At 56.1% G+C, this 16,837-nt stretch overlaps 1 protein-coding gene across 4 annotated transcripts in view; it reads left to right on the top strand.

Moving 5' to 3' along the window:
- PAQR5 (progestin and adipoQ receptor family member 5) overlaps positions 1-15,120 on the top strand; it is a 61,145-nt gene extending 46,025 nt beyond the window's left edge. For 2 of the 4 annotated variants that reach the window (XM_058665619.1, XM_058665620.1), the window contains 6 exons: positions 456-583; positions 1,320-1,525; positions 2,820-2,946; positions 9,625-9,721; positions 11,257-11,398; positions 14,450-15,120. In XM_058665619.1, the coding sequence (XP_058521602.1) occupies positions 456-583; positions 1,320-1,525; positions 2,820-2,946; positions 9,625-9,721; positions 11,257-11,398; positions 14,450-14,691 (942 nt within the window). In that variant the 3' untranslated portion in view covers positions 14,692-15,120. Of the gene's footprint in view, positions 1-52; positions 256-455; positions 584-1,319; positions 1,526-2,819; positions 2,947-9,624; positions 9,722-11,256; positions 11,399-14,449 lie in introns of those variants that run through there. The other 2 variants (XM_012928783.2, XM_058665622.1) reach the window with 2 other exon arrangements.
- Positions 15,121-16,837: the final 1,717 nt, after the last annotated feature.

The raw sequence follows: 16,837 nt of genomic DNA, 5'->3' as shown, positions 1-16,837 counted from the left end.
TCACAGCCTCGTCATCAAAAGGCCTTTATGAAGCGCTCCAGTGAATATATCCTGGCGCTGGGCTGGGCTGGGTGGTGGTGGGGGTAGGGAGCTCCTGCAGGAATCTCCCCCACCAGCCCTCAGCTGACATCTGGGGTTTGTTGGCTCAGATAGGCAGCACCTATGTCAACCAACCACGAGGGCATCCAAAGACTGGGCAGTGGGCCCCAGGCAGAGGGTGCGCACGCGGAATCCTAGGCAATGTTCATGCCAAGAGTAAGGGCCTCTGGGAACACAGGGCCACGCTGTGGCGTCCTACCTGGGGAGAGAAGGAGGGAGGGAGGTGGCCGGCAGGTGGAGGACTTGGCCAGGTGTTCCAGGCTTGCTGTACCCAGGCGGGGAGACGGTGCGAAAGATGCACCTGCCCTTTGCTGCTTTCCGTCTCACCTCTCTGCCTGCTCTGCTTCCCTCTGTAGGTGTTCCATGAGCAGGGCATCCTCTTTGGCTACCGGCACCCGCAGAGTTCCGCCACTGCCTGCATCCTCAGTCTCTTCCAAATGACCAATGAGACCCTCAACATCTGGACCCACTTGCTACCCTTCTGGTACCTGCCAGCCCTGTCAGGAGCTCCAGGGATGCGGCTGGGGTTGGGAGGGCTCAGCTGGGCCTGGCGAGTCCCTTCCCCTCTCCTCTCTGTGTGGGCATGCATGGCAGGGCAGGCAGAACCTGAGTGTGTGCCGTGGGCTGGGCTGTAGGACATGGGGCGGGTGATAGGACCCACGGTCTCCCATGGCACTGCTGCCCTCGCTGCCTCGGGTGCCTGCCTTGATGGGTGTTACCTCCACCTGCCTCTGGCTTGGGGGGCTTCTGGAAGTCCAGGTTTCAGTGGGTCAGCTACCCCCTCTGGGCCTCCACAGGCAGGCTTGCCGGTTGCATTTTTGCCATTGTAAAGGCTCAGCATCCCAAACTCTGACCCATCTAAGCCGGCAGGACTCAGGGAGGCCTGTGTTGGCTGACTGGGATGTAACCCAGAGGCGAATCAGCTTGCAGAGCCTGGGCTTGGAGTTCTCTTTCCCAATCATTGCCAGAAGCCATGGGAGTAGAAGGGACCCCAGAATTGTGTCTCAGCAGGAAATGGACCCACACAAGAGGTGGATGTCATTATTAGCCTGTTTGTCCATCCTGCCTTGCTACCTGCACAGCTGTCCCAGCACATGCAAGCGAGAATGCACAGGATTGGGGGCCCTAGGGCCAGGAAGGGCAGCCAGTATATCCAGGTGCAGAGGAGGGGGAGAGCAGTGCTTGGCTGCAGAGCATCAGTGGGCTGTGCTGGGTTGCAGGTTCTTTGCGTGGAGGTTTACAACGGCACTGTATGGGACCGACATCCAGAACGACAGCTACTCGTGGCCAATGCTCGTGTACATGGGCACCAGCTGCGTGTACCCCCTCGCGTCCAGCTGTGCGCACACCTTCAGCTCCATGTCCAGGAATGCCCGGCACATCTGCTACTTCCTGGACTATGGCGCTGTCAACCTCTTCAGCCTGGGTATGTGATGCCTTGCTCCTGCGTGCCCTCCCCGCGGCCCTGCCGCCTGTTTCACCTTTTAATCTACTTTCCATGAGCTGTTTGGAGTCCCTATGCGAGCACACACACAATCCTCCTTCTTCACGCCATCTGCACCCCCACTCCCTGACTGTGAAGGTCCGGGCAGGCTTTGGGCACCCTCGCTCCTAAGCTGACTCGCCATACCCTGGTGCGGGAGCTGTGCCCTGACCTCAGACCGCCTCTGTCTCTGCCCCCAGGGCTTTATTCTTCATCACTGCCTACCAAGTCCCAGCCCCTTGCTCGGCTCTCCTCAGGGGTGGGCCAACTGACTCGGTCCCTGGGCCTTTCCTCTCAGTACCGCTCCCTGGATGACCTGCTGCATGCATATCGTCACCTCACACCTCTGCATAAACCTCATCTCTAAGCCTGTGCCACCTGCAGGTCTAGAGACGGGGCTGTGTGCATCCTCCTTCCAGCCGGGCCCTCACATGTGCTCCCCTCCCAGAGGGCCCCTCTCCTGGTGGATGGTGCCCCTCCCGCTCAATACCTGGTCAGGTCTCTGTAAATAACCCTCATGTGTCCCCATACTCTGTCCCAGCTAATCAGCTGTCACGTTTAGCTGAGGGTCTTGCCTTGATGTGCTTATAACTGCTCTACCCACACCCCCCGCCCAGACTCCAGGTTTCTCATCTGCACATGATCATAGCATTTTCTAAAGGCTTGCTTTTTTAAAATAGTGTTTATTTTATTTTATTTTATTATTTTGTTTTATTTTATTTTAAAGTTAAAATTAGGACCCGGCATGATAGCCTAATGACTAGAGTCCTCACCTTGAACACGCCAGGATCCCACATGGGTGCTGATTCTAATCCCAGCAGCCCCGCTTCCCATCCAGCTCCCTGCTTGTGGCCTGGGAGGACAGTTGAGGACAGCTGTGGGTGTGCACAGGGGACCCCAGGGTGCATCCTGGGAGGGTCACAACCCAGAACCCAGGGGTGCTGGGGGGATTGGGGTGGGCAGGCACAGGGGACCCCAGGACTCACCTTGGGAAGGTCACGACCCAGAAGCCAGGGACCCTGGAGGGGCAGGGTGGGAAGGCACAGGGGACCCCGGGGCACACCCTGGGAGGGTCATGGCCCAGAGGCCGGGGGCGCTGGGGGAGCAGGGTGGACTGGCACAGGGGACCCTGGGAAGGTCACGACCCAGAGGCCAGGGATGCTGGGAGGACATCTTCCCCAGGGCTGCACATGACGCCAGGCCAGGCTGCTTTCCCAAAGCCGGTCTCCCTGTGCAGGCTCAGCCATCGCCTACTCGGCATATGCATTTCCTGACGCGCTGCTGTGTACCACCTTCCATGACTACTTCGTGACCATGGCCGTGCTCAACACCATCCTCAGCACCGGCCTCTCCTGCTACTCCAGGTACCCGGAGCTGGAAAGGGGGCGGGGCATGCAGTACCAGGGACCCGTGTGGGGACAGCGGATGGGGCGGCTCCGTGGGAAGGGTACTGGAAACTTGGGACTCAATACCAGATGGATTTGCTGTGACCAGGCAGGATGGACATCATGGGCGTGCGGCCACTCAGGGCCCCAGGCACTCCTTGAACTCAGTTTGTTCATCTCTAAAATGGTGTCAATACATCTACCTTCTGAGGCGGATGTAAGAGTTACAGGTCAAGCATCCAGAATGCCTTCCTAGAGCCTGACTCAGAGGAGACCCCCAGAAATAGGCAGTCTGTTGCTGACAGTGACTGGGGACACCTGTCTGCAGTGTGGGACATTCCAGTGTGCTCCGCACCACCCAAGGCAGCGCTCATCGCTCATCGGCCTTGAGTGTGAAGGGCAGATACCTGCACTGGGTGTGGAACTCTTCATTTAGTTCCCTAAGTCACTCGGGGCGGGGGTGCTCCCAGGTGGCGGTGTCAGGTGACAGCAATGTCTAGACCATGCCAAGGGAATGGGCCCTTTTTGACAGGCGGGAGTGGCTGGCCATCACACTGTGTTCTGAACGTCCCCGACAGCCGTTTCCCAAGCCCTGGTGTGTCACCACGCTCAGCAGCCTGGGTGAGCACAGGGAGGGGGAGGGTCGTCCCTGCCCCCACCTACCTTTGGGAGATACTTAGGGCTGATGGAACCTGGGGAGAGTAGGAGTTTCTGGACCTTGACAAGGTGGGTTTATATTGGAAAGGCAGATTTACAGAGAGAGAGAGAGAGAGAGACAGAAAGAAGGTCTTCCATACGCTGGCCTACTCCCCAAGTGGCCACAAAGGCTGGAGCTGAGCCAATCTGAAGCCAGGAGCCAGGAGCTTATTTCAGGTTTTCCATGTGGGTACAGGGGCCCAAGGACTTAAGCCATCCTCTGCTGCTTTCTCAGGCCTCAAACAGGGAGTTGGATGGGAAGTGGAGCAGCCAGGACTTGAACCGGCGCCCATATGAGCTACCGGTGCCTCAGGTGAAGGCTTAGCATGCCATGCCATGGCACTGGCCCTAACAAGAGGTAGGTTTTTAAAAATATAGAAGAGGAACTGGTGTTGTGAGCTAGCGGGTAAGGCCAAAACCGTATGGGAGGCAGTTTGTGTCTTGGCTGCTCCACTGTTTATGCAGCTCCTTGGGACAGCAGCAGAAGATGGCCTGGATCCCCATCCCCAGGGGGGAGACCTAGCTGAGGCTCCAGGCTCCTGGCTTCAGCCTGGCTCAGCCCTGAACCTTGCAGCCATCTGGGGAGTGCGCCAGTGAACAGAAAATCTCCCTTTCTTTCTCTCTCTCTCTCCCTCTCTGGTCTGATTTTCAAATATATAAATCCTTTTAAAATATAAAGATACAAAAATCTATTTTTATTTTATGTATCTATTTTATTTAGTTTTTGGAAAAGGAAGAGAGAGACTCTCCCATCTGCTTATTAACAGCTGGAGCTGGGGCTGGGCCAGGCTGAAGCCAGAAGCCTGGGACTCTGTGCAGGGGCCCAAGCACTTGGGCCATCCTCTGCTGCTTTCCCAGGTGCATTAGCAGGGGGCTGCATTGGAAGTGGAGCAGCCAGAATCCAAATTACAGCATGCTGGTATCCAACTTTACCTGCCCAACCCTGCCCCCAAACCTAGCAGTTTCAGGATGTCTGTCCCAGCGTGTTTTCTTGAGCTAGTTTGGGCTGGAGGCACAGGGTTCCTTTCTGTGGCAATGAGTGTCTCGTTCCTTGGGATGGGAGGACATCACGGCCTTCCCGTTACTGAAAGCTGTCCGCCAGTGGGGGGTAGAAAGTGCCCTGCCTGGGTGGGGAGGGAGGGCAAGGAATAGCTCTTGGAGAACTTACTACGATGTCCCAGGTGACCAACAAGGCAGGAAGCATGGTCTGTGGGCCCAGTGCCTGGATGAATGGGCTCAGGACCAGCCTGGGCTGGGAAAAGCTGTCCACACTTGCCACTTGCCCCTGACCATCACCGTTCCTGTCTGGCGGGCTCCTCCATGGCCGAGTGGCTGTGTTGTCGGGGAATTTCAGAAGTGAGGGAGGAGGGCACTGGGGGCTGAGGCTCGAAGAAGGCTTTGTGGGTTGTGAATGAAACAGTCCCCAGGATCATTCGTGGGGACCCAGAAGGCGAGGTCTGGAAATATTTGCTGCTTCCCCACCTCACTCCTCGTGGCTCCAAGCATCAGATGTGAGCCACTAGGGGGCCCCTTGTTCAGACCCAGTGCATGCGAACTTTGGAGGCGGTACCCTGGGTGTGTGCTGACATGGGTCATTTCTGTTTATGCTGTGTGTCTGTGGTGCTTCCTGCCAGCATTCCTTTCCCGCCTGCCAGGCCCAGGTGTAGTGTTAAAGGCTGGGCATGCAGGAGGAGTAAGGTGCAGCCCTGGGCCCCATGAAATGCCCCACGTGGCAGGGGAGGCTGGACCAGGAAGCCCAGGACAGAGCCCCTGGCTGCCTTCGGTGCAGCTGTCAGAGTGCAGTGGCAATGCCCTGGGAGGTGGCCTCAGGAGCGGGTAGTGAGGGACAATCGGCATGGTAGTTGGCACTTGGGAAGGGTCTGGGGAGAGGCAGGAGGGAACAGCCTGGCCAAGGACGTGGGCACCAGAGAGAAGGTGGGTAAGGTGGGTGGGCAGAAGCAACATAGAGCTGGAGTCGCCAAGAACCTGCAAGAGGAAGTGGGCAGTGGCCAGGGAAGGTGGAGGCCCGGCTGGGGCGGGCAGTGGCCAGGGAGGGTGGAGGCCCGGCTGGGGCGGGCAGTGGCCAGGGAGGGTGGAGGCCCGGCTGGGGCGGGCAGTGGCCAGGGAGGGTGGAGGCCCAGCTGGGGTGCTCAGATGCTTTTGCTGTGAGTATGGAGAGCTCCTGAGAGGAGGCAGCCAGGGACTCCCTCAGGCTGCCAGGCCATGGGGGGCTTCCAGCCACAGTGGGGGGACATCGCAGGAGGGTGAGTGTTCTTAGGCCCGGGGCTGATATGGGGAGGGGCTGGGTCTTGGGCACGTCAGGCTCCTTTGGCTCCATGCCAGCTTTCCCTCCTCCCTGGCAGGTGGCCCCCCTGCTCTTCCTCTGCCCTGGATGTCCGGGGTAGGGATGTGTGGGGAATGAGGTCAGTGTTGTTCTACTGGGGACTTACTGTGTGGCCTCAGGCCAGGCCCTGTCCCTCCTGGGCTTCACTGTTCGACAAGGGTCTCTGGGAGTGAGGGGAGGGGACTAGGGTGGGTGCTCCCTTGCCCTCACAGTGGCCCTGGGCGTTAGACTCTGGGTTACTCACACGCTTGGAAGTCAGTCGTGATTTCAGTGGCACACGTTACACACCTCGACAGACCGTGAAGATTGGTCTCAACACAGAACACTCCGTAGTCCCTGGCGGAATTTGTTCCAATATAAAAGTTCCAGAAAACTGCCACCCTCATGCGGGAGCATCTGAGAATGGGGAGGGAGTATGCGTGCCTGCCCTGGGGGCCTGGGAGCCAAGGGGGCTGTCCGAGGCCCCAAGTTGGACCCGCTCCTGCTTGTTGGCCCGGGACAGCCCAGCAAGGAGGCCTCATGTCCCTTAGGAACTGGGGTTGTGCAGTTTGCAGTCTGTCTCTCTGGCACATCCAGTGGTTGGCTTCCGACCTCAGCTGCTCAGGGAACTGCACCATGGTTGATGCTGGGGGTGGAAGATAAGCCCAATGCCCAGGGGAAGGTAGTTGTGATGCTCCTGCAATGGGGGGGAGGGGGTAGGGGAGGGTGTACTGAGCTGGCCTGAAGCGGGGTTGGAGTCCCAGAGGTCATGGGGATTCTGTCAGACCCTAAAGTGAGGCTGTGGCCTGGGGCTAGCGCCCAGGGGCACCCACCTTCTTAAAACAGGACGCTACCCACTCATGATGGCAAAAATCACCCCCTACCACACACACGGGCGCAATTCTGCAAGGCAAAGATTTCCCCAAAGGCCTGCTAGCAGCCGGCACTTTTTCCAAATCCCAGTCTGGCTGCAGCAGCGGATTGAGCAGGTTTTAAGGGGTCCCCGCTGTGTCCTTCCCAATGCAGTCCTTGGCTCCGGGAGCAGGCTGTGCTGCCCGGGAACCTCTGGCTGGGGCGACACCCCGCGGCCAGAGGTGAGATTGCACCTCGATGCTGGGAGGCAACCTTGACGGCGACTGGCTCTGCTGCGGTCTCACTCCTTTCTGCTTTCCTCTTTCTTCTTTCTTGTAGACTTAGGCTGCTCTGTTTGCTTCCTGGGGCGAAATGTTATCTCAAATCACAGGAAATTCATGCTTTGGGGAATGGCCCTGGCCAGTCAGAGCCAGATTTCTTCACTTACAAGTGGCCAGGAGGAGTGCACTTTCAGAGTTAGCCTGGGCTAAAGCCTTGACGTGGTAGGCGCGGGCAGTGCACGCGGTCGGACCGAGCAGGCAGGCAGGCACGCCTGGCTCTTGGAGTCGTGTGCAGGCAGACAGGAGGGGGCGTGTGAAACATGGGAGCCAGATAGCTTTGGATTCCAGATAGCTTTGGATCTAAGGCCAGTCAGTCACCCAGAATCTCTGTTCTCTGCTGCTCCTGTTTGCTGGGTCAACAAGGCTCCAAGACAAGGGAGGCCTAAGAGAAGCATACACCCTGCCTGTGTTAGAATCTAGCATTTACTCGGATTGAGTCTGGGCGTGGCACCGTTCCAAGTCCCTGGCATGCCTCATTTCGTCAAACCCTTGCACGGGCAACGTTTACCGTCCTCATCACACACAGAGGTGATGTGATCTCCTGCAAGGATTCGAACCCACTGCAACATTTACACCCTGGGGCGTGCGTGAGGTCTCATCCCGGCCTGCGGCTGCTGTCTAGGAAATGATGCACTGTGGTCCCTGGTCTCTCTCCTCCTCTGGCATCTCCACGTGCCCCATGCTCATCTGATGCACGGGCAGGGTCGAGCAGAGGAGGGGAGGCTGGGGCAGGTGGGGCTTTGTCCCAGAGGCCCACAGCAGGTCCTCCCTGCCTGATAGTACAGCTGTTCTTGATGCTGTTGGTGCACAGCTACCCCCAAGGACTGGGCAGAACACAGCGGACTGGAGGACATGCTTGTCCTCGGATACACTTCTGGCTCGGGGTGGTCCAGACACACACAGTCCAGCGCCTGCCCTGAACAGGGTTCTCCCGCTGCCAGAGACTTTCTCACAGTAGCCAGTTATTGGGTGGCACTGCCTTCTAAGATACATGCGCAATCTGGCCTGGGGGAAGGGGGTCAGAGAGAGCAGTGGATGGTGTGTTCTCGGGGCAGAGGGCAGGCTGGGAGCAGAGGTGAGGGGCCGGGACAGGACCCATACCCATGTGCTGCCTGAGAGCATGGCATGGGGCGGAGCCATCAACATCACCTGACATGGCCAGTGCTTTTCATTGCTCCTGCCACAGACACCACAGCGGCTCCGGCAGCCTCAGCTCAGGGGCTCTGCCTGCAGCCCCTTGGCCCACGGGAGCCCGCAGCCCTGCACACAACACACTGCGATGTTTGAGTGGGCCCCTGACCTCGGTAGCCTGGCCAGGGCATGTGTACATCTGCTCACCCAAGCCTCTGCTCAGGGCTGGGTTTGTGTAGGAGAAATCCCGTGTCCTCAGTGACCTTCTAGCATCCTGACTCTCCACGCCAGTATGGTTGTGGTCTGTGTGGGGGAGCTGCCATTTTGCTGATGGCATGGCTGGATTGAATGCTGCTCTGCTGGGCATGGCGGCGCAGGGGGAGGGAAAGGCCAGTGTCCCTGTGTGTGCATAGAGTTAGCCGCCTTTCCAGGGTCATGCGCCTGGACTGCAACCTGCATGGTGAATGCTCCATGCCAACCAGCCGGGGTATCTCCACTGCTATACAGAGGGATCTACAGGGTTCTGTGCCGCAGATCTCCATCCCCCATGTCCCTGTGCTCATGGTGATTATAAGGACTTAAAAAAGATTAAGTCCTGTGTGGGAGACCCTGAGGAAGCTCCTGGCTCCTGGTTTCAGATGGGCTCAGCTCTGGCCATTGTGGTCATTTGGGAAGTGAACCAGCAGATGGAAGATCTTTTCTGTATCTCTCTGTAGATCTGCATTTCCAATGAAAATAAAGTATTTTAAAATAGATTCATTTATTTGCAAGACATTGTGAAAGAGAGCAAAAAAAGAGAGAATATTTATATTCTACCCCCTGGTTCACTCCGCACATGACCACAATAACCCAGGCTGGGCCAGGCTGAAGCCAGGAGCCTGGAACTCCATCTGGGTCACCCACATGCTGTTTTCCCAGGCACAGGATGCCAGATTGAAAGCCCAGCAACCAGGACTCGAACAGATCCTCTGATAGAAGATTACAGCATTGCCAGCAGTGGCTTAATCGACTGCACCAGAACCTCAACCCCAGAACTGGGTGTTTTAACTTGGGCCCTGAAGGGTCCCACCTGGCCCCTCCTCCCAGGCTTGTCCCGGACCTCACTGCTCTCATGTAGCAGGAGAATTTCCTGGCAGGTCTTGCTTCAGAGTCGGGAGTTCTGTTCCAGCAGGAGGGGAAAGTGTAGAGGCTGCTGGGCAGGTGCCGACTGCCGGCCCCGGGTGTTCCTGGCACGTGCGTGCGTGTGTGTGTGTGTGTGTGTGTGTGTGGCTGGAAACCTTCTCACTCCCATTTCTTCTCTCACCCCGGGTTTAGGTTTCTTGAAATCCAGAATCCAGGGCTCTGCAAGGTGCTTCGCATCCTGGCCTTTGCCTACCCCTACACCTGGGACTCCCTCCCTATCTTCTACAGGGTAAGGGCCGGCTGCACCCCCTCCTTGCCTGTCGGGGTACAGGGCACCCCAGGACACACAGGTGCTGCCTCAGGGGCTCTTGTGAGGTGATCTGAGGTTGGCTCCTGCAAGGGGGCTGTCAGACAGTGTGACGGGGGCCTGAGGGAGCCAGGCAGGGCGGGCAGGCAGGGCCTGCGGTTAGCAGGAGCGTGGGCTCTGGAGGCGAGCTAACACTGCCCGTCCTCGGACAGCTGCTCTGGGCCTTGTTTCTCTTCCTCTGCACAAGGACAATGCCGCTGGTCAGGCTGTTGTGCACAGGAGTCCATGAGACACTCGTCAGGTGTGGCTGAAGACAAGGGTCTAATCTTAAAGGCAGTATTTGTTGTCAGCAGCCTATGCGTTGGCATTGAAGCAGAGGCTAGCAATGAAGCTGGGAGTTAGACGGAGAGCGCAAAGGAACAGGGCTGTTGTAGGGACGGCAAGAACAAGAAGGGCCAAGTCCTTGGGAATCAGATGGGCCCAAGTTCAAGGTCTGGTGCCTCTGCTCTCTGGCTGTGTGACCTCAGGCAGTGCACATGACTCCTCTGTGCTACCCCTTTAGCCCAGGAGGCTGGAATCCCCTCCATTCGTAGTGGTAAACTCAGCAACACCAGGGAGCAGAGTTCCTTTGGCTCCTGTGAGTAGCAGGTGGCACAGGGAGCTGGGGTGGTCAGAGCGCCACCTGTCGGCTGGAGCAGTCTCAAGAGTTCTGGGTGCCACCTGCCCATGTGGGTCTGGGGAGACTCAGAGATGGGAGTGCCGCCCACTCCCCTCAGCCCCTCCTTTGGGGCTCACACCAGAGCAGACAAGGCAAGCCGATCCCCCCCTCACTGCCAGCGCCACGTGCTTCGGCTGCGGTGGGAAGGGGTACTCTCACACGTCAGCTGCTGATGTTGATCCTGGTCCCAAGCTGACCATAGGAGTGGTTCACAACCACAATGCTCAGAGGAGGTTCCCTCAACCCGTGCGAGCCACCTCTGTTACCGCAGCTGCGATAAAACCAGGCTGGCCTCCAGGGCGGCGCCAAGGCCACAGTTACTGCCGTCTGGCGGCCGGGGGGCCCTCGCAGGCCCTGATGTGGTTGTCAGTGTCCCCGCCCAGCAGCCGTGCTGATCAGAGGGAGGTGCCCTGTGAGCCGGCCACTGCCTGCTGAGTGCAGTTTATCCCAGAGAGAGGCAAGGATTTCTCTTCCTGTTCACTTGGGTTGGTTTCCTTTCCTTCCGTTTGTCTTTTCCCTCTCCCTCCTTCCTTCTTCCTGCTGCTTCCTTCCCTCCCTCCTGTCTCGCCCTTCTTGTACTTAGATGGCCAGGAAGGCTCCCTTGGTCTGGGGGCGCTAAGACACAGCTGTCTGTGTCCACCCCACCCCACCGGGAGTTCCCTCGTGGCAGCCACTGACCCGGGGACATGGAGCCCTGGCCTGTAAGTGCCCAGGTGTGTGGGTGACAGGTGGGTTATGGAGAAGTGCTGCCCACTCCTGTCTCCCTCACGTGACCCGCCCTTCCTTTCCATCCCTGCAGCTATTCCTGTTCCCAGGGGAGAGTGACCAGAACGAAGCCACCCTGTACCACCAGAAGCACACAGTCATGACCCTGCTGGCCTCTTTCCTGTACTCCGCACACCTGCCTGAGCGCCTGGCCCCTGGACGCTTCGACTACATCGGTGAGTGGCTGATGCCCGTGGCAAGCGGTCGTGTCGTGGACCACAGGGCAAGCAGCTGCAAAGGGCAGGCAGTGAGGGAAGGGGGGACAGGGCTAGAAGCCACTCTTGAGGAAGCTGTCCAGGTATGAGCCTAAGTGTGTGATGTGGCAGGGTGACAGCCTCAGGGCCCATCTCAGTGCAGGGCCAGGTAGGGGCAGGGAGTGGAGGTAGGTTCAGGTCTGCATGCTCACTGGCTGTAGGCTGGAGTGTCCTGTTGGTATTTAGAATGTGGGATTCCATTTAAAAAATGGTTTATTTGTTTGAATGGCTGTCAGAGAGAGAGAGAGAAGGAGAAGAGAGGTTGGAGATGGAAAAAAATATTCTGTTTACAAGTTCACTCCCTAAATAACCACAATGGTTGGGGCTGGGCAGACCAAAGCCAGGAGCTCCTTCTGGGTCTCCTATGCAGGTGCAGAGGCCCAGCTGCTTTCCCAGGTGCATTAGCGGGGAGCTGAATGGGAAGTAGAGCAGCTGGGACTCAAACCAGCACCCATACTGAGACACCAGTGCTGCAGGCTGAGGCTTAATCTACTATGCCACGGCATCAGGCCCAGGGGATCCCATTGTTACATGAGCTCTGGGGCTGGGGGCAGTGCAGAGGGCAGCCGTACATGACTTCTGTTCAAGTCTGAGTAAGAGTTCCTTATGCGAGTACTAATGAGAGCCAGGCGGCCAGGCGTGGGCTCTGTCACGTGGGTACCCTGTGCTTCCCAGGCCCACTCTGCCCTTGGTTCCACCCCTTCTCCTACCCGGGGATGTGGACAGCTTTATTTAATCAGATCAGCCTTTCATTGCCACCTGCCAGAGAGCTTCCAACTGGCAAGCTGCTTAGAGAGAACCTAGAGACCTGAGGGGCCGGCCGCTGCCATGTGCACCCCCAGCCCCGCCTCGATAAAGTAGATATGGCTGCAGAAGAGCCCTGGGCCTGATTCAGTCCACACACAGCCTTTTTAATAACGTTTATTTCTATCCTCCTGTCCACTTGGACCTAGGTGGAGAGGAGCTGTACATTGCTAGTGGGAGTGGGGAGAGTGGCCAGATCGCTGAGAGTTTATTGGCAAGATATTTGGAGAAGTTTCCAAGTCCTTGAGTAACTGAGTCCACTGCAAGTGGGAATCCTTGTCCAGCAGCAGGTTCGGAGCCCAGAGCATGTGGGCCATGCCCAGCCCAGCGTGGTGAGCAATGGCTGCAGGGAGCCGGGCTGGGCGGTTAGCAACAACCCCAGGAAGCTCGTCCTGTTCCTGGTGGACGAATCCGTCCTGTTCCAGGCTGTTGAAATTGCTCTCCTGCTGCAGGCAAGGTGTCTTTATCTTATGCTGAGATGGAGACAGGTCTGGTCCTTGGCCGCTGGAGGCAGTGTGTATCTCCCCACTTCGCCCTTCTGGTTCTGCCTTGCTCCCATGCGGCAGGGCCCCTGAAGCGCAGCTGCAGGGAGGCGGGGAGGGGCTGCAAGTCCCCTTGTTGCTGGCTCATCAGATGCCCCCATGAAACCTCCCCTCTGACTCCCACCTCCGCCCCTGCCAGGAGGACACAGTATTGAACACTGCTGGCCAGTCCCAGGTGCACTTAGAAGGGGAGGGGGATCCCTGCTGGGGCTACCATGACACAGCACCCCAAGACAAGGTGGCCGGAACCGCAGGCACAACTTCCTTGCAGGTCAGGGGGTCAGACATCCAGGGTTGGTGCCTTCCTGGCGGGCAGATGACAGCCCTTTCCCTCTGCCTTCAGTTGACCTGGTCCTCTATGCACCTGCAAGCCTGCGTGCCTCCTTCCTGTAGGGGATGGGGAACATCCTGCCACGGGAACCACAGGGAGGTAACTCGAAATTCAGCAAATCAATAACAGGCTAAATTTTAAGTTGGTCATTTTGAATGATGTAATGTGAATATTGTAAATGTCCAGCTGGTGCTTGGCAGAAAACAAAACAAAACAAAAAGGTTTCCTGGAATCCTGACTCGGGACAGCAGCCGTTGTGGATGCCTCGATTCTACCTGGGAATCACTGTTGAGGACTTTGTTTCTGGGTGCTGCCTCATTCTGAGGCTCTGGGGGCTGGACTCTGAGTGACAATTTGTCAGGATACAGCTGAATCCACAATGTGTGTGGTGTTCTTGGTTTAGGGCTGGTGTTCCAGGCCTGCTCCCCACCACACACACACACACACACACACACACACAGTCACTCTCACACACAAGCAAAGCGGCCCGCTGCCTGAGCACTGGACTTTTCTCACCACCTGTCCAAGCTGCCCATCCTCACCTACTACCAGCCTTCCTGAGCCCTGCCACCTTGGAGCCAGGCCAGCCTGGCACCAGACCAGGTGATCCTCCACCTACTGTGGGTAACCAGCAGCGGGGGAGTCCTGGTAAGTCATCAGTAGCAGGTGCCATCGGCTCCAGCTGTTACAGCCATTTGAGAAGTTAACTAGCAGATGGAAGAGCTTTCTCTCTGTCTCTCCTTCTCTCTGTAAAATCTGCTTTTCCAATAAAAAAAAAAAGAACCTTAAAAAAAATAAAAATAAAAAAAGCTTTCTTGTGAGCTGTATCTTACATTTTAAATGTAAATGTAAAGTTTTAAATTTTAAATGTATTTTACACTTTAAAATTCCCCTGGTGTGGGTGCTTAGCCTAGTGTAAAGACACCTGCATTCCGTGGTGGCGCGCCTGAGTTCCATCCCTCATTCTGGTTCCTGACTCCAGTTGCCTGCCAGGGCAGACCTGTCCTCAAGTGATGGGGTTCCCATCACCCCCAGAGGGGACCTGGATTGTGTTTGAGTCCCCTCTGGCCCAGTAGAGGGGGTGAGCTAGCAGATAGGCCCTCTGTCTCTCAAAGAAACAAAACAAAAAAACGATGTCACTTATGTGATTTGATCAATCCACTCTGTCTCTGTGGGCACACATGGCCCAGGGTCTCCCATCTGATTTCCCTTCCTTGGCATCGTGTCTTTGGCATTTGCGCTGTCCCGTGTCTTCCCATGAATGATGGCGTGCCTGTGTTTGTGTGTCTGCTGCAGGTCACAGTCACCAGCTGTTTCATGTGTGTGTGATCCTGGCCACGCACTTGCAGATGGAAGCCATACTCCTGGACAAGACGTCGAGGAAGGAGTGGCTGCTGGCCACCACCAGGCCCTTCTCTTTCCCGCAGATAGCCGGAGCCATACTTCTGTGTGTCATCTTCAGCCTCGGCAACATAATTTATTTCTCAGCTGCTCTGTATCGAATTCCTGAGCCGGAAATACATAAAAAAGAAACATGATTCAAACCCCAAGTGCTTCCTGGCTTGATGTCCACGTTTGGCAGCAACGCTGGAACGGCTCTGAGTCAGTGCGTGGTGCTGGCTGCTGGTGACCTGAGTGCATCATAATGACTGGTGTCTTGGCATTTGAATGGGTTCATGTCAAAAAAAATTATTTAACCGGGGTGGAGGGAGTTTTCTAAATATGCATTGCTGCCGTACGTGTGATTTTAAAGCAGGACCATGAGGTTAATCAGGTCCTTGTTGCGGATTACTGCTGTTTCCTGCCGGGTTGAATGTTTCCAACGCTATGCACACAGTTGGCCTCAGTCTACCACCTTGCAGCTTTGCATCCCTCTTCGAAGCTAGAGCTGGCTTCAGGTGATGGGTCCCGTGAAGCAAACTCCCAGGAGCTCCCACTATGACCTGTCAATTATTTTGGTAGCTGGACCCCCTGGAGGGTCCTGAGAAGAAGCTGGGCCTATAGGAACCCCAGCAGAGTGCGTGACACTCAAGAAGACCTGATTGGGGGATAGTCACTTCCTTTTCCAGCCTAGAGAATGAACCAAAGGTAGGTCCTTTCTTCCCACAAGTTCATTCTGCCTTCCAAGGACAGGTTCTGTGTCAGTGTAGAGTTGGGTTTTCTATGGCGTATTTTTGCTTTTTGATTCTTCCTTCTTAAATGTTCACAGCCTGTGGCTGGGTGTCAAGTGTTCTATGATGTTCTTTTCATTGCCAGACTATACTGTGCAGGTAGAGCACATTAAGGGTGTGAGTTGGCTGGGTCAGTCCCACTGGCCAGTCATCTTTCAAACCTGTGATGGCACTGTATTGGGGGATGTTAGATGGTCAGTTACTGCTTCAGTGTTTCAGGATGCTGTGTAATCTGGTGTTTGGGAGCCAAAGAGGTGAAAGACCTCACCAGTGCCATGGTAAAACATAAGTTTGCTCAGCCATCCTGTGGATCAGAATCATCCGGTAAGCTTTTTACAGAGTCTGGGGCAATGCAGGCTGCACAGAGGACACACAGTGAGCAGATGCATGGATCAGACAGTGGGGCAGGTCCCCCAGATGACTCCAGTGCCAGAAGGCCCGTGGCCACACTGGAGAAAAGGCTGGTTGACCTGGGCCTGGCCGCTTTGCTTCCGTTGATCTGAATGTCAGCGGCTCCTTACCTCAGGGTGTGTCCTGCACTTTCTGTTCCAGAGTTTTCTGTCCTGAGTTGTGCTACCCTGAAGGTTGTTAGACTCAGAATGGCGGTCCCTTGTGTCAAGGTGTCAGCAGATCTGCACAAAGCCAGGAGATCACTAAAGAGGGGATCGGGTGTGTGCGCACCTGCTGACATGATCCACCACTAACATCAGCAGGTGTTGCAGCCTGGCCCGAGGGTCCTGGCCAGTTCGCATCCCACAGTACTTCTGCAATAATGTCTGGTCAGCCACTGCCTGTCTGTTCAGCCAAAAGCTGACAACACCCTCGTAACTGATCCTGGTTTCAAAGTGACTCAGCTAATCCTCCTCATTGCGCCTGGGGACGTGTCTTCCTTTTGCTTTCTTGGATCCACGAATGACGTGCGTCTGCCACAATCCGTGCCCAGATAAAATTATTGTCTTGGAGACTCTCAGATTTGTTACTCAGGTGGACAGTAATAATGAAAGATCTGGAACGTTTTCTGATCTATCATATATGCTGGTGGAAATTCAGTATCTCGTGTCTTCAGAAATGCCTGTGTGTAACGACCTGTAGCGGAGGCGCATGAACTTGGCGTTGTCCGACTCAGGCACAGCTGGCATACCTTCCTGTCTTCTAGTACTGCCTCTACGATGATCCAGCCCAGACCCTGCAATGGCCATGTAAATGACTCCTCATCTATTCATCGGAGGGCAGTAGCCATTTATCCTGGGTGAGAGTGGTTAAGAAATATGATTTCATTAGTTTTATTATCTGTTAACCTCCTCCGGGGAAAGCAGGCAGATAAAATTACATGGGCTGGTAAATTTTTGGTACATTAATTGCAAGCTGATGCCAGAATTTGTTCTTTTGGCAACAATCTGCCACTACAAGTGGGACTGCACATGGGCGGGGTGTGTGAGCTTTATTTCATCTCCATGTAACTTGACTTTTACAGTTTAAGTGCCTGTTCCAGTAATGCCAAAGATACAGTTTC

The sequence above is a fragment of the Ochotona princeps genome, chromosome 6 (assembly GCF_030435755.1).
Source record: "Ochotona princeps isolate mOchPri1 chromosome 6, mOchPri1.hap1, whole genome shotgun sequence".
Classification (NCBI taxonomy): domain Eukaryota; kingdom Metazoa; phylum Chordata; class Mammalia; order Lagomorpha; family Ochotonidae; genus Ochotona; species Ochotona princeps.
The sequence above is the reverse complement of the archived record's forward strand: the minus strand, read 5'-3'. Positions and strand labels throughout refer to the sequence as shown.